General features: G+C 39.9%; 1 protein-coding gene across 7 annotated transcripts in view; it reads left to right on the top strand.

Moving 5' to 3' along the window:
- LOC115222094 (fibronectin type-III domain-containing protein 3A) overlaps positions 1-24806 on the top strand; it is a 349812-nt gene that overhangs the window by 218535 nt on the left and 106471 nt on the right. For 6 of the 7 annotated variants that reach the window (XM_036511332.1, XM_036511331.1, XM_029792195.2 and 3 more), the window contains one exon: positions 23321-23499. In XM_036511332.1, coding sequence (XP_036367225.1) covers positions 23321-23499 — 179 coding nt within the window. The remainder of the gene's footprint in view (positions 1-23320; positions 23500-24806) is intronic. The other variant, XM_036511333.1, reaches the window with a different exon arrangement.

Raw genomic sequence — 24806 nt, 5'->3', positions numbered from 1 at the left:
TACTCCTTAAATTCTGTTGTACAGGCACTCTAACCTGGCATATATCTGTAATCCAGAAACTGGGCCTCCACAACAGCAGAGAGCATCAAATCTGACCCAACCCTTACCCCCCACATTCAAAGAAAACACAATATTTTGGGGGTTAAACACAACACCTCCTCAGCATCCACAACACACACTGAAGACAGTAAACAAAGTTAAAGGATGCACCAAGCATGTTTGGCCCTTTAGCATTCAGATAACTCTTTTAGATGTAAGGCTTATTTATTCACATTGAAAAAAATCAATTTGTGTATTATCTCGTAGGTTCATAATTTTGAAAATGTGGACATTGAATAAGTAGTTGTGGGAAGCCAGATCTAACTGGTTCGACCACAAAACTGGTAGAGTATTCGGGCCGGACATGGTCAGTTTAAATGCTAAAGAGTTAAAGCAGTCATGGATTACACGTTTGGCCTAACTGAAAGAAACCCTAGTAATGAGGTACAACTTTTACATGGGAATCCATCAAGGACTATACCAGTCCTAACTGGGGTTTCACTATCATCGTCATTTCATGTCCATGTTCCATACTGGATGGTGTGACAGAACCTAATGGGTTCAAGGACTGCATTGTTCTCCAGTGTCTGCTTTGCTATAGTTTCTATGACTGGAAGCTCTTCCTAATACCAAGAATATGAATTCTAAGGAAGGGGTCATCTTTAGATTTGGGGATGAGGGGGTTAAAGTATGAGAGAAGGATTAGGGAATGGCAGATTCATGTAGAGGAACTGCATGAGTCACATTTAGTAGGGGGAAAGGGGACAATGGTCAGTAGGAGCCATGAAGGGATAAATAATGGTGATGAAGTGTCCGGATGGCCCCTGAAGGTACAAAGGGAGTAGATGTGGGTGGGTGGGATTTTTGAGATTGTATGGGGAGTAGAGATGAGGTATTGGAGAGGCGAGCTGGGCAGGTGGAAACTGTAAGGATTAAGTAGGTGGTTTTTGTTTCTATGGTAAACCACATTAAATTATAAAGTACACAGAACGGTGTGCTACACACTTTGTATCAGATTGTATTGGTCCTCACCCACTCAACAATTGTATTGGTCCTCACCCACACGACAAAGGAAAAAGAGCAAATGCACAAAGGCCATCGGGACACACAAAATGCACAGTTCATTGCCACAACAAGCTTGAACAATAACGGTCCCTGTTCCTGCATGAAAAAAACCACCCTTCAAAAACACCCAGACACACCTCCATCCACCCCTCAAGAACATCTCACACTCAACCCTACAAACATAGGAAAGAGAGATGAACGCAACTGCAACATTAATATTCCCTTCCTCTTTGACCCCCTAATATTGTTTAAGTGCAGGGAAACAACAGTTGTCACATTGTGACCATGTCCAAATTGTCTGTCCCCACTTGTGGCCACCACAAGAATTTACAAACTGGACAGTGGACAGACATATCCAGACAGTTATACTGCATCCCATACCATTCATTACTGTATGGCAGAGAATGTAGTATAGTGCTCAGTTGGGTGATGACAGAGGTGTGGGGCACAGCTTGTCGTTGGATCTATTATCAGGCATGCCATAGGATTGGTAGAACACCAGATAAAATGTTTTCTGTTGTTTTAGGTATTTCGGTTTGCTTTCCTGAGTTCAAATCCCACTGGCTTCATCTCTGGGTTTTGTCTTTCTGGGGTTGAATGAATTGAGGAGCTGACAAGTGACTGGGTGTGATTGGTCATCTTGTATCAGTTGTTAGGAGCTGTAGAAAATGTAGATTAATTGTCTATCATCACCACCACCACAACCCTAACAATAAGAAGGTTATAGCAAGAATGTCAATAGTAGCCAAAACTCCCTCAAAACACACTCTGTCTTTATAGAAAAGAAAGGACACGTTCAACCATGTAGTCCTTGATATACAAAGAATATATATTTCCTCAAGAAAGGATGTGTCTGATGATAGATCTTTTGGCTGGATCAGCTCTGGCCTAGGATTAAACAAAAAATCAAATAAGGAACCCCATGTGGTCATTTGACGTGCTAGAAATAACATGTAACTATCCTTCATGTCACACAGTAACATGTGGAAAACAAGACATGTTCTGTAATGCAGTCCAAGATACACTACCTCTAAAGAGAAGACAGGTTGGTCATGGTTGGAAACATCTTTGGTATGTTGGTTGAGGACTGACTTGGATATAAATAACTTTATTATGGATGTTTTATATTGGCCACAATGAGCCAAAACACTGAGGACAATATCTTAGGAAGAACTGCAAAACAAAGTGTGGGGTTTGTTTGCATCAAAAAAGAGCTCCACGACAACATTATGAAGGGTGTGTCAGTGTTTTTGTTATTTTGTAGAGAAAAGGACACAATGACAAAACCACACCCTTGCTTGAAAGTAAAAATAGAAAAAAAAGACAACACTGGATCAGGCAAATTGCTTCTAAGCTAGCTGGGCCCAGCTGGAGCACATTTCCAATTCTATTACCACAAAAGAAACATAAATAGTTCCAACTAAAGATAGCATAAACCCATGACTAAGAAATAAGGGTGGGTTCAACCCCATTGTATGTAATGTGGTATTAGTTAAACAGCTTTAAATTCACAAAAATGATATATGACTGAGGAGGTTTCACCCTGGCAGAAAAAAGAAATCACAATCTGTGATCAATCCTAAATCATGATGTCTTTAGAAATAATGTTGTTGTTGTTGTTGTTGTTATGAATGGATTTTGTGATCTTTTATCTCTTCGCCTTTCTTTGCTGTTGCTACCTGTCAGGTAAAGTTGATTAGTTTTTTCTGATACAAACCTGCTTTAACTTTCTAGCATTTAAACAGGCCATTTCCTGTCACTGGACCCAGATCTGGCCCCTAAAAAACAACCCTGTGATGTCATTCTGAAAATTAACATTTACAACATCAAAATCTCAAAGCTCTGAGATAATGTATGATTAAACCAAAACAACATGGGTTAATAAGCATTGCATCTGACAGAATAATCTGAATGCTAAAGGCATGGGACCATCCTGGGTCCCTTTTTGTCAGGAGAAGAGGGAGTACCCATTCCGCTTCACAGGGATTCTGAGAATGCTAGGAGGGAGAGAGGTAGTAGCTTCAGTTATCACATCACTAGTATGGCTTACTAACATGAGCCCTGATTTCACAAAATGTTTTAGGTCCCTATGTAATCATAAGCAGCCCTGGACATCCTCCTGGCTCTTCCATCCTTTAACCCATTGGAACAGCAAAAATGTGGCCACAGGATGGAGAGCGAGGGAGCTGTACCAGCATTCAACTGGTACCCGTTTTACAACCAAATGGACTGGTGCAAGGCATTGTGAAATGAAGCATCTTGCTTCAGGAATTGAACCCACAAACTTAGAATTCTGAGCTGAACTCTCTAACTATTAGTTCCAAGTTCAAATTCCATCCAAGGTTGACATTGCTTGTCATCCTTTTGGGGTCAATAAATTAAGTATGAGTGACACACTGGTGTTGATGTAATCAACTCATCACCTCCCCCGAAATGGCTGCCCTTGTGGCTAATTTTGAAACCATTATTATTATTATTAAAGTGGCAGGCTGGCAGAATCATTCTCACAGTGAATTGCTCTTTACATTGAAATTCCACCAAGTTCAAATTAGCTTTTCATCCTTCCTGGTTTGATGTAATCAGCTGACCCTTCCACTCTCTTCAAAATCGCTGGCTGAATCAGCAGAGTGACAGGAAAAATGCTTTGGCATTTCTTCCAGCTGTTTATGTGCCGAGTTCACATCTTGCCCACAAGGTTGATTCTACCTTTCGTCCTTCCCGGGTTGATATGATGGGTGAAGTATCAGTGAAATACTGGACTTAATGTTATCGACTAACCCCCTTCCCACCACCACCACCACCACCAGAATTGCTGGCCTTGTGTCAAAATGTAAAACCATTGTTCTTCCTCCTACTATTATCCTGTAATCAGTTCAGGCTTTGTTCTCTTTTAGTATCACTTTGGCATGTGATTCATTGGTGAGAAGGAAGTAGTTTGTATTACACGTTTAGCTCAAAACAATCAGGTAGCTTCTCTGTCTGTGTGTCTCAACCATTCTTTGCCTCTGGAACCCATTCTCTTCCTATTTTTCTCTGCTGGACCACCTCCATAACCATTTGAGGGATGTAAAAAGATATCTTACTCTTATCTTCATAACTGAATATCGGTTAGGAAATGTAGAGGGTGGGCCAAAAGTCACGCACAAAATAAGGTCAATAAACTCAGGAATTGTCAAAGACCTGCTTCAGTTTTTTTTAAATTGAATAAAATAAATAAAATAATGATGAATACACATGTACTGGTACATGAGGGACAAAATTAATAAATAAATTATAATGATGATAATAATAATAATAATGATAATGATAATAATAATAATAATAATAATGATAATAATAATGATAATGATAATAATAATAATGAAAATGATAATAATAATAATAATGATAATAATAATAATGAAAATGATAATCCTTTCTACTGGAAGCACAAGGCTTCAGATTTGGGAGAAGGGATTAAGACAATTACATCGGCCCCAGTGTGTAACTGGTACTAATTTTATTGACCCCAAAAGGATGAAAGGCAAAGTCGACCTCAGCGGAATTTGAATTCAGAATGTAGTGGCAGACGAAATACTGCTAAGCATTTCGACTGGTTTGCTAACGATTCTGCCAGCTTGCCGCTTTTAGGAGGATGATAATAATAACAAAAATAATAATAATAATGATGATGATGATAATCAAATGTTTTGGTGGATGTCAAATGTTTTGGTGCATGACTTTTGGCCCACCCTGTATAAAATAAAAAGAGGATTAAAATATTTTGTGTTCTGTAGAAATAGAAGCCATTTATTGCACATAGAATTTTAACAAAATCTTACGTGACCCCCTCCCCGGGGGCCGTATGGACCCTGGTTGAGAATCACTGCTCTATGTGGTGTACTGGCCCACTAAAAATAGCAGCCACATTTGTCCCTGAAACTACATTTATATAAGAATGGGACACATCAGATAAATTGTCATAAAAAATTGGGGCAGCCATGGTTGGAATGGCTTTGATCACAAGGATTGATTGAACAGGAGTGAAACACCAATATGTGAGTTCAAACCCCATCCAAGTTGAATTAACCTTTCATTGTTCTTTCGTTGTTCAGTCAAGTAATGGGGGATATAATCAATTACACCCTCTTCCCACCCTCTTATATTGTTTGGCCTTGAATTAAGATAAGAAATCGTCATGATTATTATTATTATTACGGTGGCGAGCTGGCAGAATCGTTAGCACGCTGGACGAAATGCTTAGCGGTATTTCGCTCTTCGCTATGTTCTGAGTTCAAATTCTGCCAAAGTCGATTTTATCTTTCATCCTTTCGGGGTCGATAAATTAAGTACCAGTTGAGTACTGAGGTCTATGTAATCGACTTAGCCCTTCCCCCACCCAAATTTCAGGCCTTGTGCCTATATTAGAAAGGATTATTATTATTATTATTATTATTTACCAAATATGGTATCACACTCCCACCATCACCATTACTACTGTTCACATGACCATCTTTACTACTACTCTCCCAATCACAGTGACCAACACCATGACCACCACTACTGCCTACACAACCACCTCCAGTACATACACAACCTCCACCTGCACCATCAACAACAAATACCATCACCTCCATCATCATCATCAATGTCAGTTATTACACCCACCAGCAACTTCAACTCCACCACCGCTGCTCTCACCCCCACCCCACTCACCACCCCTCCACCCCAACCAGGCCAACAGATAACCTGTGTTTCTGACCCAGCGTGAAGAGTCTTGTGTTAACCCACCTGTTTCGTGTTGTTGTTGTTGTTGTTGTTGCAGTGTGGATGATTTAACAACCACTCCAGACATAGGAAGTCACTTCAACAACGGTTTCAGTCAAGTGGTGGGGGAAGTACTAGTGATTGAAGTGGCGGCGGTGGTGGTGGTAGTGGTGATTGCAGAAGTGGTGGTGATGGCAGTATATTTTATCTTTTGCAGATACACACACTCACAAACACACACACAAATACACACCCATATGTGTGCGTATGAATAAATAAATGAATTTATATATATATATGTGTGTGTGTGTGTGTGTCAATATAAAATGTTTGTATGTACATACATGCCCAAACATGTTTTTATCTCTGCTTTTCATTTCCTAAGCAGTCAGAAAAAGTACTCAATACAGAAGTAGTGTGTCATCATTATTTCTAGAGGTTTACTCTTCTTCTTCTGCTCCGAATTTCAGGAGCATCTTTGCTAGTTGTCTGAATAATGGACACTCATTTACACTTTTACTGGTTTTCAGTCATAGAGACGATGGCCATGCTGGGGCACAGAGCCAATCAAATCAGCCAAGGTACCTCTTTTGGGGATTAAAGATCGTTTGCCAACATAACATGACAGTCCTGGTTTAGGACGAATGTTCCTGTAATTTAGCCCCAGGAGACATCCATCTCCAGCTGGCTATACGACATAGTCTGTGTCCTTATATTTTCAAACAAGGGAATTACAGCAACATTCGTCCTAAACCGGGACTACCATGTTATGTTGGCAAACAATCTTTGCTCCAAAGTACTGTTGCTGAATATCTCTCGATGTGAGATTTAAAAATAGTAATTTTATAATTTACTTCTTTTTTGTTTTTTAAAGTCTAGTGCGTATTCTATCAATCTTTATTTGCCAAACCACTAAGTTATGAGGATGTAAACAAACGCCCATTTGTTAAGTGATGTCACATTAGGACTAGTTATGAGAAAGAAACATATAAGCATATACCCACATATGCACACATGGTGTCAGCGTGATTTTAATGTGTATTTGTCCTTCCTGTTGCCAACCGACACTAGATTCTTAGCAATGTAGTTCAGACATGTTTTTGTGCCAGATTGCAAACAAACAAACAAACAAACATTGCTTGTATCACTGTTATCATGTAGGGCGTGTGGTTAAGAAGTCTGCTTCCCAACCACATGGTTCCAGGTTCAGTCCCATCATATGGCACCTTGGGCAGGTGTCTTCTAAAGCCTTGAGCTGATGAAAATCTTGTGAGTGTATTTGGTAGGCGGAAACTGAAAGAAGCCTGTTGTGTGTGTGTGTTCATGCCTTAAGATGAATTTAACCAGGAACAAATAAGTTGCCTGTCTCTCTCTATTGAATTCCTTCTTCCTGTACAGTGGTGGTGGTGATGGTAGCTATGTTATTCACTCCATGTCCCAAGTTTTCTATGACTTTCTGATGTTTCAATGGCCCAGTCCCTCTGGCTGTAGGCAGGTACCACATGTCAGAATGGAATGGTACCCCATTGATAACAGTGGCCACACTAGAAATGGTAAATTCTTTCGTTGTACTCTGTATTGATTCCTGGGTATTTTTGAGGGGTGGGTACTGGTCATTCATTAGTCATGGACAATGCTGTGATTGCTTCAACCATCTACAAACAGACACCTTATCAAGAGAACACACATACTTGCATAAACACGCATACACACACATATACCCATGCATACATATCCATACATACATTCTTATATACACGTATACAGGCACATATATACACACATCCATACACACACACATGTTAACTCTGTCCTTTCTCTGGAAATCCCACTTATATCACATTCCTGCAAACACTGACCAACCGACTGGACATCAGGCTGGGGAAGAGGCAGGAATGTCGAGGGTGTGGACACTGCCGGGGGGGAGGGGGTGAGAGCTTTGGGGGAGTGTCTGTCCCTGACTACCTTATCAGCATAACAGATGCAATCAATTTGTTTTCCAGTGTGTTCATATTTCCTGATGGTAACGGTTGAGGTGGGGGTGGTGTGTGGTGGTGGGGGTTGTGGAGGGGGGGGGAGTGTCCCTCTAATCTATGATTTTTTTTATTATGCTTTTCCCCACCACATCTGCTGCATGTCACATATTCGCTGGGTGTGACATAGTGTTGTTACACACTGGCTGCCAGGATGTGACATAACACTGTCACATCTGCTGTCCTATTCTGCTTCTCTCTCTCTCTCTCTTCTCTCTCTCTCTCTATATATATATATATATATATATATATATATATATATGTAAAAGAGTAAAGAGTAAAAGAGAGTATATATATATGTGTGTGTGTGTGTGACATGCTTGCAAACCTGTATACGTTGGTATGTGATGTTCACACACGTACACATACAGGCATATAAACACATACCGATACACTTGGACACAAACACACACACACACACACACAAATATGTATATGAACACATTAACATATGCATACAAACTCTTACACATACAAACACACACATACACACACCACAGCCAAACAACATCATCATCATCACCAACAACTACATCAGCACTGACATCTTCAGCAACAACAGCAGCAGTTGTGTTGCTTAGTTACTTGCGTGTTTCCATGGTGATTATTCATCTAAATTGTCCTGCGAGCTATTGCTACTACTACTACTACGGCTACTACTGTTGCTGCTGCTACAGTCTTAGAGCAGTGGTTGTTGTTGTTATTGTTTTTTGGGTCGTTGGTCTTAGAAATCACCAGACAATCCCGACCAATACACACACACATATATACACATATGTATATATGCATATACACATACACACAATGGGGACTGTTGTTTAGCCCTGGGTCAACTCTGACTGAGCAGGTTGCTGTTGTTTAACTCTAGATTAAGCCTGATCACTCACATTGTTGTTGTTGTTGTTGTTTTGGTGATGATGACAGTGGTGGTGCTCGTGTTTAGCCCCAGGCCAACACTGATCAACCACACTTAGGAATCTAGATAGTCCAGCCATGACCATCACATGTGCGGGGGAACCCAAGACCACATAATCCAATGTGTCTTTTTTCAAATATGGGTATTGTGTAATTTGAAGGGAATTTGGCTGCTATGTCTAACAGGGATAACAGCGATGTTGATGTTGTTATTAGCCTTCATTTTCATCATCATCATTACCACCACCATCATCATCATCACCACTAACACCAGATTATTTCCTACTCTATCCTCTGCCCCACCCCTCAAAGAGTGTTTTGTGTATGGAGAGAGAGAGAGAGAGATGTGGTGTGTGTATAGTTTTATTGTAGTAAGAAGGTTGCTTCCCAACCACTTGGTTCCAGGTTCAGTCCCACTGCGTGGCATCTTGGGCAAGTGTCTTCTACTATAGCTTTGGGCCAACCAAAGCTTTATGAGTGGATTTGGTAAACGGAAACTGAAAGAAGCCCATCGTATATATATATGTATGTATAGGTAAATGTGTGTATAGAGTCCCAAGAGATTGCTGGTGGCTGGCAGACAGAGTGCCTTGTTGTATTTACATCCATTTATGCTTGAAGTTCAAATCCCATCTTGAGTCATCTTTATCTTTCCTCTGAGCATCACTGCAAGTAGTGGGAGCACTATATATCTAGCATCTTCTTCCAGTGCTGAGTGCTGTCATAGTTATTACAGAGGAATTACGCCTGTATTTACTACTTAATCTCAGTACATCTATCATTACCATAAGATCGATAAACTCCCTACTGTCGAGTCAAGATATGTGTTTTAGCCATGGTATTTTATATACTTCCTTGTTTCTTCCTATATCTAGTGTGTGTGTGTGTGTGTGTAGTGGTTGTTTAACCCCAGGTCAGCCCTTGATCCAGCCCTTGTGTGATCAATGATGTTCCTGTTGTCACCATCCAATCTTTTTCCCCAGGCAAGACAGTGTATCTAGGACTACATTATAGAATGTATACTACTTTGGGTTCATGGCTATAGAGGTTGTTGTTTAGCCCAAGGTCTGTTCGGATCCAATTGACCTGTCCATAAAAGATGCTCCAGCACCATTTTCCTATCTTCTTCTGAGGTGTCCTTCCATTCTATAAAACAGTAGTGTGTGACTTATGAGACATTTAGCTGTTATTTCTAGCAAAATCAAATTTATGGGACATTTAGCTGTTATTTCTTGCAAAATCAAATTTATGGGGCATTTAGCTGTTATTTGTAGCAAAATCAAATTTATGGGGCATTTAGCTGTTATTTCTAGCAAAATCAAATTTATGGGACATTTAGCTGTTATTTCTTGCAAAATCAAATTTACGGGACATTTAGCTGTTATTTCTAGCAAAATCCAATTTATGGGACATTTAGCTGTTATTTCTAGCAAAATCCAATTTATGGGACATTTAGTTGTTATTTCTAGCAAAATCAAATTTATGGGGCATTTAGCTGTTATTTCTAGCAAAATCCAATTTATGGGACATTTAGCTGTTATTTCTAGCAAAATCCAATTTATGGGACATTTAGCTGTTATTTCTAGCAAAATCAAATTTATGGGGCATTTAGCTGTTATTTCTAGCAAAATCCAATTTATGGGACATTTAGCTGTTATTTCTAGCAAAATCAAATTTATGGGGCATTTAGCTGTTATTTCTAGCAAAATCCAATTTATGGGACATTTAGCTGTTATTTCTAGCAAAATCAAATTTATGGGGCATTTAGCTGTTATTTCTAGCAAAATCAAATTTATGGGACATTTAGCTGTTATTTCTAGCAAAATCAAATTTATGGGGCATTTAGCTGTTATTTCTAGCAAAATCCAATTTATGGGACATTTAGCTGTTATTTCTAGCAAAATCAAATTTATGAGGCATTTAGCTGTTATTTCTAGCAAAATCCAATTTATGGGACATTTCGCTGTTATTTCTAGCAAATCAAGTTTCCTTTCAGGCCTTTGGTGGGAGGGGACATGCTTTTGTAATATTACTCTGTGTGTGTGTGTTTGTATGTTGTGATGTGTGTGTTTGTATGTTGTGATGTGTGTGTGTGTGTGTTTGTATGTTGTGATGTGTGTGTTTGTATGTTGTGATGTGTGTGTTTGTATGTTGTGATGTGTGTGTTTGTATGTTGTGATGTGTGTGTGTGTGTGTTTGTATGTTGTGATGTGTGTGTGTGTGTTGCTCTGTGTGTAAACAATTGTGGTTTACATTGATTATTCTTCTTCTTAATATCACTGATACACACACACACACATACACACACATTAATGCGTGTGTGTGTGTGTGTGTGTGCTGCCCCTTATGTAATGTAAAAATTATTTATTTATTCATGGAATGAAATCCCTCAACTGATAGTTTTTTGTTGAGGGGGGGGAAAAACATAAATAAGTTATTTATCTGAAATATCACATCTGTTTGTTTGTTTGTGTCTGTCTGTTTCCACATCTTTATTATTTTCTTTTTTTTGTCATTTCAACATCTATTAATTTTATTTTCTCATCAACTTCATTTATCTCCACATCTATATATTATTTTCACATCTGTTTATAGATTTTTCACATCTATTCATCATTTTCTCATCTGTTTTATTCATTTCAACATCTGTTTGTATTTGTTCACATCTTTTTATTATTTTCACATCTTTCCATTTATTATTCATGTCTTTTCAATATCCTCCTACCCGTAAGTTAAACCTTGTAATACTACTACTGCTGCTGCTACTACTACTACTACTACTACTATTGTTGATGATGTTGTTGTTAAGGTAACAAGTTATCACACTTGTTACAGTGCCAGACGAAATGCTTGGCAGCCTTCCTTCCGGATCTTAATGTTCTGAGTTCAAATCCCACTGAAGTCAGCTGTACCTTTCATTCATCTCTCCAGGGATAATAAATAGAGTACCAGTCAGTTTACTGGGGTCAATTTAATTAACTAACCCCACCATCCTCTCCAAGTTGCTGGCATTGTGCCTATGATAGAAATTATACTGCTGCTGCTGCTACTACTACCACCACCACCACTACTACTATCATCATCATCATCATCATGGTGAGCTGGCAGAACCTTCAGCATCCCAGGCAAAAATGCTTCACAGCATTTCCTCTGTCTTTTTGTTCATCATCATCCTCATCGTTTAACGTCTGTTTTCCATGCTAGCATGGGTTGGACGGTTCGACCAAGATCTGGGAAGCCAGGAAGCTGTGCCAGGCCCCAGTCTGATGGGGCATGGTTTCTACAGCTGGATGCCCTTCCTGACACCAACCACTCGGCAGAGTGTATTTGGTGCTTTTTACGTGTCACCGGCACAGGGGCCAGGGGAGGCTGGCAAATGGCCACGATCGGTTTGTGCTCTTTACGTGTCACCGACATTCTGAGTTCAAATTCCACCGAGGTTGACTTTGTCTCCCATCCTTCCTGGGTCGATGAAATAAGGGCCAGTCAAGCAGTGGGGTTGATGTCATTGACTAGTCCCTAGGACACCCCCAAAATTAGAGGCCTCGTGTATTTAGTAGAAAAGATTACTGTTGTGCTGTTATTTTGGTGTCAAGCTGACAGAATTGTTAGCATGCCAGGGTAAATGCTGGGCAGCAGTACGGGGTGGGGGTTGATAAATTAAGTACCAGTAAAACACTGGGGGTCAATGTAATCAACTTGTCGGCACTTTGGTGGGGACAGGATGCTGTCCATCACATCTCAACTTTCCCAAATGATTCAGAAACAGGGTGAATTGAGGGTAGAATATAAGGATTACTTCTGAAATACCTCAATAGGGTTTCACTCGGCTTGTTTATGATTAACCTGGTCCAGCTACTTACCCAATATCTACTAAGCCTATCTTGGTATTGCTGCTGCTACTACTACTACAACTACTACTGCTGCCACCAGAGAATAGCATACCTCTTAATTAGCTGTCTCCTTTCATGTCAAATGCTGTCTGGCTTTAAAAGGGGTGAGACATCGGGCTGTAATGTTTTGCGATATACAGAAAGACAATATGGTCATGGGTGGAACGGATTTGATCATGAATTCTGCTGGATCAGGACTGACCTGGCGTTGAGCAATGAAAACAACAACAACAGCAACAACAGATGTGTGTGTGTGTATCTGAATTTGTTTTCTTGTATTTGGGTGACTGTGATCTATTAGTCATAATCTGCACTATACTGACCTACATTAATGGATGTGATGGAATAACAGTGTGTGTGTGTGTGTGTCTGTGTTTATCATATTACAGGTTAAACAAAGATGTTGATATTAGGAGATGGAACAGGGCGGGGTGTGTGTGTGAGAGAGAACGGTTATTTGTATTCATGATGATGATGATGATGGTGCTGTGCTGTGGTGGTTGTGATGCCACAGTTCAATGGAATGTCATTTTAATTTTTTTTCCATTTGTTATCTCTGACAGCTATGTTGACTCTCTCTCTCTCCTCTCTATATATATATATATATATATATATATATATATGTATATGTATAGACGCATGTACATGCATAAGTATATATATATATATATATAATATATATATATAATATATATATACACTTATATGATAGATTGTTAGCCACTACACACATTTTCTTCTCTCCTTGTTTCTTTTCTGTGTCCCTTTCTGTAGAAGAGCTTAGGCTCGAAACGTAAAGGACTTTTTCAATTTCCTGAGTGTTATACTAATCCATCTATTTGTTTTGTACACCACCTGTCTTCGTCTTTTGTTTTTTTCGTGAACTCTCCCCCTATATATATATATATATATATATATATATATATATATAATCGAAATCGATCAATGGAAATCGATCAATGGAAATTGCAGATGTGTTACCAGTGCCGGTGGCATGTAAGAGAACTTTCCGTTTCGCGACCGTTGCCAGCACCGCCCCGTTTCGTGTCCGTTGCCAGCCTCGCCTGGCCCTCGTGCCGGTGGCACATAAAAAGCACCATCCGTTCGTGGCCGTTTGCCAGCTCTGTCTGGCACCAGTGCGGGTGGCACGTAAAAAGCACCCACTACACTCACGGAGTGGTTGGCGTTAGGAAGGGCATCCAGCCGTAGAAACACTGCCAGATTTGACTGGGCCTGATGAAGCCTTCTGGCTTCACAGACCCCAGTAGAACCGTCCAACCCATGCTAGCATGGAAAACGGACGCTAAATGATGATGATGATGATGATGATGATATATATATGGGTACAGGCCGCCACAAAACATAAACAAACATGAAATATGAAAATAATGTTGGGTATGTAAAACAATGAGAGAAACAAATGAAAAACAAGACCAGTAACATAAAAAACCCGAGCCTTCATCAGTTGTCGGCTGTCCGTCTGTCTACTCCTTATTTCAAGCAATTGATGACAAGATAAGATTTTGAAGGCAGTTACTCCTGTTACCCAAAATAAAAAAATTGGGGATTTGCAGAGGGTCAAAGTTGGTACAACAAACCTAACAAACAAAACGAATACAAACAGGGAGGGCCTTTAGGCTCAGCCAAGGCAAGGTGGCAAATGCTGGAAGAAGATTCTTTGATAAGAGAAAAGGGAGGAGTGGGGGAGGGCAGTCGATTAGATTCACCCCAGTATGCAACTGGTACTTAATTTGTTGACTCCAAAAGGATGAAAGGCACAGTCGATCTCAGTGGAATTTGAACTCAGAGCATAAAGACAGACGAAATACTGCTAAGCATTTCGCCCGACATGCTAACTTTTCTGCCAGCTTGCCGCCTTCGAGAGGTTGTCTTAACCCTAGTAAACCTGAAATGTCCTCCCTGCTGTATATTGTCTTAGTTGATTCTGTGTCCAATACCAGAGGATCGTCTTGCCTCCAGGAACACAAAAGGGAATACCCCCTACACTCACCCCCCTTGTACTGCCCTCCTCCTTGCTTTTGTTCGTTTCTTTCTTACATCCCTTTGAGAGTAATGGGGGGAATGTGTTGTGTATTAGATATGTACAGTTTCTCTACAATTTTGTAGTTTTTTTTTTTATCTTTTGCTTGTTATAATCATTAGACTGTCGCCATGCTGGGGCACTGCCTTGAATAAGTTGTAGTTGAACGAAATGACCCCCAGGACTTCTTTATTTTTTGAAGCCCCTGGTACTTATTCTATCAGTCTCTTTTACTGAACTGCTAAGTTATGGGGATGTAAACAGGCTAACACCAGTTGTTAAACATTGGGGTGGGGGTGGGGACAGATGGACACAAAGACACACACAACAGGCTTCTTTCAATTTCCATCTACCAAATCCACTCTCAAGGCTTTGTTCAGCCTGGGGCTTTAGTGAAAGACACTTGCCCAAGGTGCCATGCAGTGGGACTGAACCCAGAACCATGTGGTTGGGAAGCAAGCTTCTTACCACATGGTTAGGATTTTTTGTTTTTGTGAGATTATTTGTTGTTGTTGTTGAGTCCCAGATCACCTCTGATCCTGCAGGTTTATGATCACAGACGTTCCAATCATGACCATCCAATCACTTTCCTTTCTCAGTCAGGGGCACATAATTATGCTGTTGTTCTTATTTTGAGGGGAAGTTGACTGCCATTTGTAGCACATCAAATGGCAACAGAAACACCCCCTCCTTAGCTTGTATAAGATGACTTCTCTGGGGTAGGTGCAGTGTCTTTAGAACGGATGGGGACACACGTGCACATGGTTCCAGGTTCAGTCCCATTGTGTGACACCTAGGACAAGTGTCTTGCTACTATAGTGTCAGATCAACCAAAAGCCTTGTGAGTGGATTTGGCAGATGGAAACTGAAAGAAGCCCACCCTGTGTGTGTGTGTGTGTGTGCGTGTGTCCATGTCCCTTAACACCACTTGGAAACCAATGTTCGTGTATTCATCACCCTGTAACTTGGCAGTTTGGTAAAAAAAAAAAAAAAGCCCAATGGAATAAGTACCGGCCTTAAAAGAATATGTATTGGAATCGATCCATTCAACTAAAACTCTTGAAGCCGTGCCCCAGAATGGCCACAATCTAATGACTGAAACAAGTAAAAGAATATAACCACACAAACACACACACACCATTTGTCTACAAGTGAAGTAGTTTGACAGCTAATGCTGTGGTAGCCATAGCTAACCACATAATTGCTATATTTTATTAGCCAATTATGTTAATGCAGGAAGAATAATAAATACACTAATTAAAAATGAAAATGTAATAGAATAAGAATAATTGATCAATGACTATAATTATTTACATTTTCGTCTGGAAAGTATGGGAGACAACTCTGAACATGTTTCGGTGTTATTCTGATCTCATCAGCAGATCATAACCTTCACTGTATTTATGATAATAGGGATTAATGATTGTGAATAATAACCCTCAAATATGAATTGATTCTATGATTCAAACTGTGACAACCCATCCAACCCATGCCAGCATGAAAAGCAGACCTAAATGATGAAGATGATGATGACAATGATGATGATGATTGTGTTTATATATACATGTACTTTCTTTCTCTGTATGTGCATGTGTGTGTGTGTGTGTGTGTGTGTGTGTAGGCATGGACGTGTGATAAGAAGCTTGCTTCCCATCTCCACGGTTCCAGGTGCGGTTCCACTGCGTGGTACCTTCAGCAAGTGTCTTCTAAGTAATGCTTCATGCCAACCCGGAAACTGGAAGAAGCCCCTTGTGTGTGTGTGTGTGCGTGTCAATGTTCGTGTCCTGCAATTACTTGAGAGCCAATGTTGGTGAGTTTGATTTATTTGCCTAAAAATTCTTCAAGGCAGGGTTAACGAAGCCATAATGCAAAGACATAAAGTCTCCAAGAACCCCACATAAAAAGATATAACAACACTTGCTTACCATTTCTGCCAAGAATTTGATTCCTCACAAAATGTCCTGTTTCTAATTAGTCTTGTTTTAATTTGGAAGGGGAAATCTTAATGGTCACATCTCTTCTTACACTTACCATTGCGTGCTCATTATATAACGTCAGTGGTCGGGGATCAAATTCAGGTGACACTTGGTGACAGCAGCAGCAACAACTTCCAAATTTAACCCCTCACCCTCCGGACAAGGGTCATCTTCCTTTTCTAAACAAAGAAGTCCCTTACAGAGCTAGGGGCCTAATAGGGAGGTAGTCTGGAGAGTAGCGGAAATTCTTGTGACAAGCTAATAGACTAAAGTTTGTTTGCCAACATAACATGGCAGTCCTGGTTTAGGACGAATGTTGCTGTAATTTGGCCCCAAGAGACATCGTCTCCAGTTGGCTATATGACATGATCTGTGTCCTTATATTTTGAACAAGGGAATCTAGCACCCCCACTCAGCTCAAAACAATATCTGTGTATTGCGATTTCCAGGTTATTTCCCTTCATCAGCACAGAATAATTGTTCGGCTCAAGGTGGCACTGCTAAATTCCTGTTCGAAATATATAGTTTTCAAAGTGACAACTAAGTCAGAGATCTATAAATTAGAAAACTACTATTTGCAAATCTCACAACGAAAGATATTCAGCAACAGTACTTTGTAGTAAAGATTGTTTGCCAACATAACTTGGCAGTCCTGGTTTAGGACGAATGTTGCTGTAATTTAGCCCCAGGGGACATCGTCTCCAGCTGGCTATACAACACGATCTGTGTCCTTATATTTTTGAACAAGGGAGTCTAGCACTCCCTCTCAGCTCTAAACAACATGTGTCGATGAAGATAGTAATCCTTTGTCTATTGTGAGTGTTACATTCCAAAAACCCCCGCGAAGTGAATATCCACAAAGTAAAAACAATACTGTACTGTATATTTTTGCTATTGTTTTTTTATTATTTGTATATATTTATTTTGTTGTAAATGCAAAACGACACCACAGAGGAATCTGACGTAAGCTTAAATAATAAACTGCGATAGGTGAACTGCGATATGGTGAGGGTTTACTGTAGAATGTCACCTCTGTATGTTGTGATTCTGTAAATAACCAGACCTGGAGAACTCTGTTTATAAACCCAAGGCTTGCTTCGTTCAATATATTCCCCCTGGGGGTGTGAGGCACGTTGATGTTGATACCCTGCTTCTTTCAATGTACTCCTTTGGGGTGTGAGACAGGGTGGTGCCTTTAGCTTAGTTAATTCCCTTAAACATCCATGTTTTTTTTTTTGCAATTACCATTTTCAAAAAATAAAAAGGGGGGCGCTATTTTATTTACTTCTTTGTCTTTTTTTTTCTCTTTACAAAGCTTCTTTTTTTTTTCGCTTTCGTGTTTGTCGTGTGTTTCTATAAAAGAAAAGTAAAGCTCCTTCCCCCGTATCATATAAACTCATGGAGTCAGTTACCCTGTTTCCATGGCATATATACTCTCCACCTGGATGGGACGACAGTCCCTCTCAGGGTGACTCATTTTTGCAAGCTGAGTGGACTGGAACAATGTGAAGTCGAGTGTTTTGCTCAAGAACACAATGTGTGTGTGTGTGTGTGTCTTCTATGAAATAGCAAATGTGATACCAGTAAGCAGTAAGGGGACTCCTATCTTATCACCATCACCACCATCACCATTGGTATCATCATCATCACCATTGTCATCTTTTTACCTCCATGTCTCCTATGTTGGAATTATAGCATATGGTCACCCATTTACATTCCTACATTTCTGTCACACACACACACACGATGGTATGGATTGAATGGGTCATTTAGGTGGCGAACTGGCAGAATCATTAGCACGCCGGGCGAAATGCTTAGCAGTATTTCGTCTGGCGCTACATTCTGAGTTCAAATTCCACCAAGGTCGACTTTGCCTTTCATCCATTCGGGGTCAATTAAATAAGTACCAGTTACGCACTGGGGTCAATATAATCGGCTTAATCCGTTTGTTTGTCCTCTCTGTGTTTAGCCTCTTGTGGGTAGTAAAGAAATAGGTATGGATTGGATGGGTATCACAGCACCATACTGTTTCCTTGTCATCATCTAGCACTCAGCACCTCACCACTAAAACTGCCTCCATCAAATTAACGAGTCTCTATGTGGTTACTCAACTTCCTAGAAATAGCAGTCAAATTTTCCTCGATTCATATCTAACTGCCTTGTGAAATAATACACCCAAGGCAGGCTTCCCTGCAATTTCCATCTCCCACATTCCACTTGCAAGGTGTCAGTTAAACTCAAAGCTACAATGGGAGACTCTTGGTCAAGCTATCATTCAATGGGATCAAACCTTGAACCTTGTGGTTGTGAAACAAACCTTTTAACCACACAGCTATGCTTACAACTTACACACACATCTTCATATATTATCTCTACACACACATTTACATATAATACACAAAAATACATTACCTATATGCACACACATACTACACACACACACATGGAGTGGCTGTGTGGTAAGTAGCTTGCTTACCAACCACATGGTTCCGGGTTCAGTCACAGTGCGTGGCACCTTGGACGAGTGTCTTCTGCTATAGCCTCGGGCTGACCAAAGCCTTATGAGTGGATTTGGTAAACGGAAACTGAAAGAAGCCTGTCGTATATATGTATATGTATGTATGTGTGTGTGTGTATGTTTGTGTGTCTGTGTTTGTCCCACCCCCCAACATCGCTTGACAACCGATGCTGGTTTGTTTACGTCCCCGTAACTTAGTGGTTCGGCAAAAGAGACCGATAGAATAAGTACTGGGCTTTAAAAGGAATAAGTCCCGGGGTCGATTTGCTCGACTAAAGGCGGTGCTCCAGCATGGCCGCAGTCGAATGACTGAAACAAGTAAAAGAGTAAAGAGTATATATATATATACCTTTATTACTAATATTGTGACGTGTCATAAATGTCACAGGGTTAATCAACTGAATTTACAGGGATGAGGGTGGGGTGCCGGGTGATAGAGTGGGCAGGGTGGGTGGGTGGTTGGTGTATGTTATTGTTTCGAGTTGACGACCTGATGTTTTTGGACTTGTTTGCTATCAGTGCTTTCTGTGCTCCGAGTGTTTTTAACTGTCATGTGGAGATAAATATCTCTTTGCAACTAGCTGGTTGCAATTTACTGCGCATTTTCACATCAAAATTATTGCACCTCCGCTGTCACCTGTTACAATAAATGCTGCGCACACACAACACACACATACGTACACTCATACACACACATACTCACACACACCCACACACAGAGGTTGCTGTCGGCTTTTCCTTTTTCTTTGTTGCATTTTTGTTGTTGCTGTTTTGTTTGATGCAGCTGGGTTTATTTTGCTGCATCTGCAGCGACTTTGTATCCCTGCGCCAGTTTTGTAATGCATAAATTTGTTTTATGGGGTGATGCACAATGGAACTGAACTGAGGTCCTGTGTGCAGGCCCTATTAAAGAGGCGGGGGGAGGGACAGGGAGGCAGGTCGAGGTGAGTGCAAATAGTTCGTGCATTTTCAAATAATAGGAGACTCTCAGTGGTTATATTGGGGAATCTCAGCATAATGAAAGAAACGGAAATTAAATAAATCCAGTTACATGTATTGAGTACTTCATTACAATACAGGCCCCATAAATTCACCCTTAGATGACCAGTCATAAGGTGTTCTCTTATGTCATAAATTCACCCTTAAATAGACAAGTAATAAGATGTCCTCTCTGTTACCAGATTATTAACTTGATCATTAATCCTTTAACCTTCAAACCAGCCTTATCCAACCAAAGTATTCTACCTGTTTTAAGTTTAAAATTGACCAGATCCAACCTCTCACACCTAACCTACAATGCCATTCTAAAAATATACAATCATATTATCGCAATACTGAAGTTACGGGATGATGCCTGGTCATTTCTAAACAATATGGATAAAAAAGCAATAAATTGGCCAAAGAATTAATTTTGGACGAAACAAATTCTTGGTACTTCACCCCATGGACATTTCCTATTTAGTCCAATAGTTATATTATTTCATCAAGACGACATTTTTGGACATAGAATGGCTGTAGTTATTTCTGGCAATGTTTGAGGGTTAGTGGTCAGTCATTGTTGGTCAGTTGTATATATTTTAACAGTTCTGATTTGCAGTGTTCAGGAATTTTCTTCGGTGGAATATCCTGAGCTCCTGATTTTCAGATTGGTCTGGTGGTACTTTGTCATTTTACCAAATTATCCGTCTTACTCTGTGTGCATGTGTGTGTATACATACACATACACAGGGTAGTGTTGTTACATGTGTGTATGTTCTCATTAGCACTACTTGAGAAAAAGCTGAGGATTCCCAACAGGAAGGGCATCCAGCTATAAAATAGCATCTTAACAAATACTCATCTGACCCATGCTAGCATGAAAAAATGTACATAAAACAAATGAATTACTATACATAAATAAGCACACACACACACTATATTTAAAGCTTGTAGTTAGTTCTGTAGCCAGAAATTAGTACAAGACAATCTTTAACCAAGTTCCACTGTTGTTAGACAAATGACAATTCTTGAATAAATAGGAAACCAAAATACAGACACAGCTACAGACAAGACGTGTGTATGTCTATGTGTTGGCAGCTGTTTATTGAGTGGGGATGTATTTTGTCTGCGAGTGTGGGAGGACAGTGCCTAACTATACTCTGTGTGTGTGTGTGTGACTCATTTTCAATTCATAACGTTTCTACAGGGTGTTCAAAATGTCTCTCCGCAGTGAATTTTTTCATCCTGACTCTCCAAGATATATTCCAAAACACGTATAGAAGATACAGTTCTATATGTAAGAGATGAGGAATTATGTACATTATTTACATTTGACAGATATTTGTCCTCATCTTGTTTGTTGTTAACACAATGTTTCAGCTGATATACCCTCCAGCCTTCATCAGGTGTCTTGGGGAAATTTCGAACGTGGGTTCTCATTCCTAAGGTATTCTTCGATGTCATTATTATTATTCTTATAGGTTCAAAATTTCCCCCAAGACACCTGAAGAAGGCTGGAGGGTATATCAGCCGAAACGTTGTGTTAACACCAAACAAGATGAGGACAAATATCCGTCAAATGTAAATAATGTATGTGTAGAAGAGTCAACTTATTTATTGAAAAATGAAGGACGACACCTTCAGCACCTCTTATAAAGTTTTTACAAGTCTTGTAAAGTCTAATATATTCTTTTGTAGTCTTTTACCATCTTGTAGATATTTATTTTGCAATAAAATACTTACTGCGGAGAGACTTTTTGAACAGCCTGTCCTTTCACTTTCCTATTTCTTTCTTATTAAAGTTTCTAATATATTGCATTAAATCCTTCGGTTTAACGGTTGGCACTTCTCACTTACTCTTCTTCATATCCTATCAGAGACAAATCCCTGTCTTTACTCCCACACTTGACATTATCTCCATTTTAAAGAACTTCTTGGATCAAGGAACTAACAGACATCATTGCCAAGACGGCGCTCAAAATCATCTTCAAAGACTCAGTCTTCAGCAACATCATAATGCTAACAGCTACAACAACAACAACATTTAAAAAAAAAATACTAACATATTGGTTGAATATGAAATCCCCCCACACCACCACCACCATTATTGTCAAAAATAAAAAAATAATTAACAAATTATCTAGAATCACTTTCTCCAAGTTAATTAGCTAATGACAGTCATGGTTGGTCTTCTGAGATCTTAGTGTCTGTCCCTTTTCTGACCCTAACTTCAAGAACGGCTATAGACAGTCTCTATGGGCCTCAATTAATTTTCAAATAATTACTAAATGATTTAATAAAATTAATTGAAATTTTTTTTTCTTTTAATTAATTTGATGTTTTGAACAAGAAATTTTAATCTAAAGCTTCTAAGATGATTCTGAGACTATTGTGACATCACAACCTGATATCTGTGGATTTAAATGATCCTGGAATTACGTAACAAAAAAGTGTCATAATTCATGGATTATCTAACTTAAGAGTCTAAAATGATAATTGGGTCCTTTGAGATAATCCTTAGATTATCTAACATAGGGTTTCAGTCAGATTTGAATTACTTTTGACTTGGGATGCTGTTTCTGGGATAATTCATGGATTATTTAAGACCAGAGTCTAACTTTGAATTAATCTTTGGTTTATCTAACATCTGGATCTTTGATAATCCATGGATTATAACCATAAGCCACTGAAACATTATGTTGTTGATGATGATGTTGATGACAATTCAGTCAATGATTTAATTTAAAGGGCAACATTTTAACAAGGGTTGTTGAACATTTAAGGCATCAAATTCATTGACCTTGGCACAAAATAAGGGATCATCACCAGTCTCTTGGAGCCTGTAAAGGTCATGAGCACTGCCCCTTATTCCAAATTCAGCAAATAAAAAGGAAAAAAATTTCAGCTACCACTAAGGTCAAGAGTCACCCTCAGCCAGTGATAGGAGCTGGGTTCAATACCAGCTGATGGTGAAGGCAAGGGTCAGGTCACACTGGAGTAAAGGGTTATGTATAAAGTGTTCAACTGAATCCCTTGTGGGAGCCGTAAAAAAGGGGTTTGTTTAATTGTCCAAATGTTCAAATTTGTTTACTAATGTTTTGTTGTTATACTTTCAGGTCCTGCCACAGTACGGATGGTCTCCAATAGTGGTCCACCGTTACCCATGCCTATGCAAGTGGCTCCTGGTCATATGGTACAGCAGATCGTCGATGAGCATGGCATACTGACCAATGTGATATTAGCTCCTCAGATGCCAGGGATGCCCCCAGGAAGTCCCATGACGGTACGGTGTTACGTATGTATTTCACCCCCATTTTATCCGCCTGCCCAATGCCACTGCGCTCCATTCTGCTATCATCACAATGCCCACAGCGTCATGCCTCCACCCCGCTCCTGTCTTGACACAACCACCAACCACCACCACCATCGCCCTTTGCACTCACTGCACAAACCCATGGAAACACGATTGAGCATGGAACTTCCACCATCACCCTCATCCCCAAACACCACCACTAACACTTCCAACTCACCACGACCATCACCTCCAACATACCATTCCTTCCAACACATTAACCTCCAATGCAATTACCATTGCCAACATACCACACACACACACACACACACACACACACCGCTGCCGACATCTCCACCAACACACTAACACCCCCCCCCCCTTCGCCACCACCACCATTTCCAATAACACCACCGCCGCCAACACCACCACCAAAATGCTGCTAACCAAACCTTTTTCACATTCTTTTCTCTTGTTGTTGATGTTATTTTTGTTGTTTGCGATGATGATGATGATGATGATGATGATGAACAGGTGGAGTGTTGATGATGGTGATAACGATCAGGTGGAGTGATGAAAGCGGCGATGGCAGTGATGATGATGATGATGATGATGATGATGGTGTTTACCGTTTATCGCTTTTTTCATTTTTAACTCTTCCACACCAATTAATTTCTTGTCTTTACAATTCATCAGATTCTCCACAAACACACACACACACCACACACACACTCTTTCATTACAGACACTACAGTTATGGTGGGGTGGGGTGGGGTGGGGTGTTGGGGGTGGGGGGCGGGTTGAACGACAAGGAATTGATTGTGAGACTCAAACTCGGGCTTGAATAAATAACACAAGGTATTTTTGTTCAGAGCACCAATCTATTGGCAATGTTCTCGCCAATATACAACGTACGTGCTTATATGTATCTCTCTCTTTCTGTCTCCCTCTCTCTCTCTCTCTCTCTCTCTCTCTCTATATATATATATATATATATATATATATATATATATATATACACACACACACACACACACACCCACACATATATATATATCCATACACATACATACATGTGATTGTTCCATCTTCACAGATGATTACTGTCTCCTTGTGCTTCCTCATCGTCAGTAGCATTTCCGACCTTCCCTCCATGACCACCCAGATGGCTGTTCAATCCCACTGCAAATCTGCATGGTTTGAAGCAAAGGTCACAGAAAAAAGGTTGAAACTTGCACTGGATTGGTCGGATCATTTTGTGCCATGAGGAATTCCTCAATCGAAATTGCAAACATTTTTCATCCATCCAC

The sequence above is a fragment of the Octopus sinensis genome, linkage group LG19, assembly GCF_006345805.1.
Source record: "Octopus sinensis linkage group LG19, ASM634580v1, whole genome shotgun sequence".
Taxonomy (NCBI): domain Eukaryota; kingdom Metazoa; phylum Mollusca; class Cephalopoda; order Octopoda; family Octopodidae; genus Octopus; species Octopus sinensis.
Note: the sequence above shows the minus strand (reverse complement) of the source record. Positions and strands in the feature narration are given on the sequence as shown.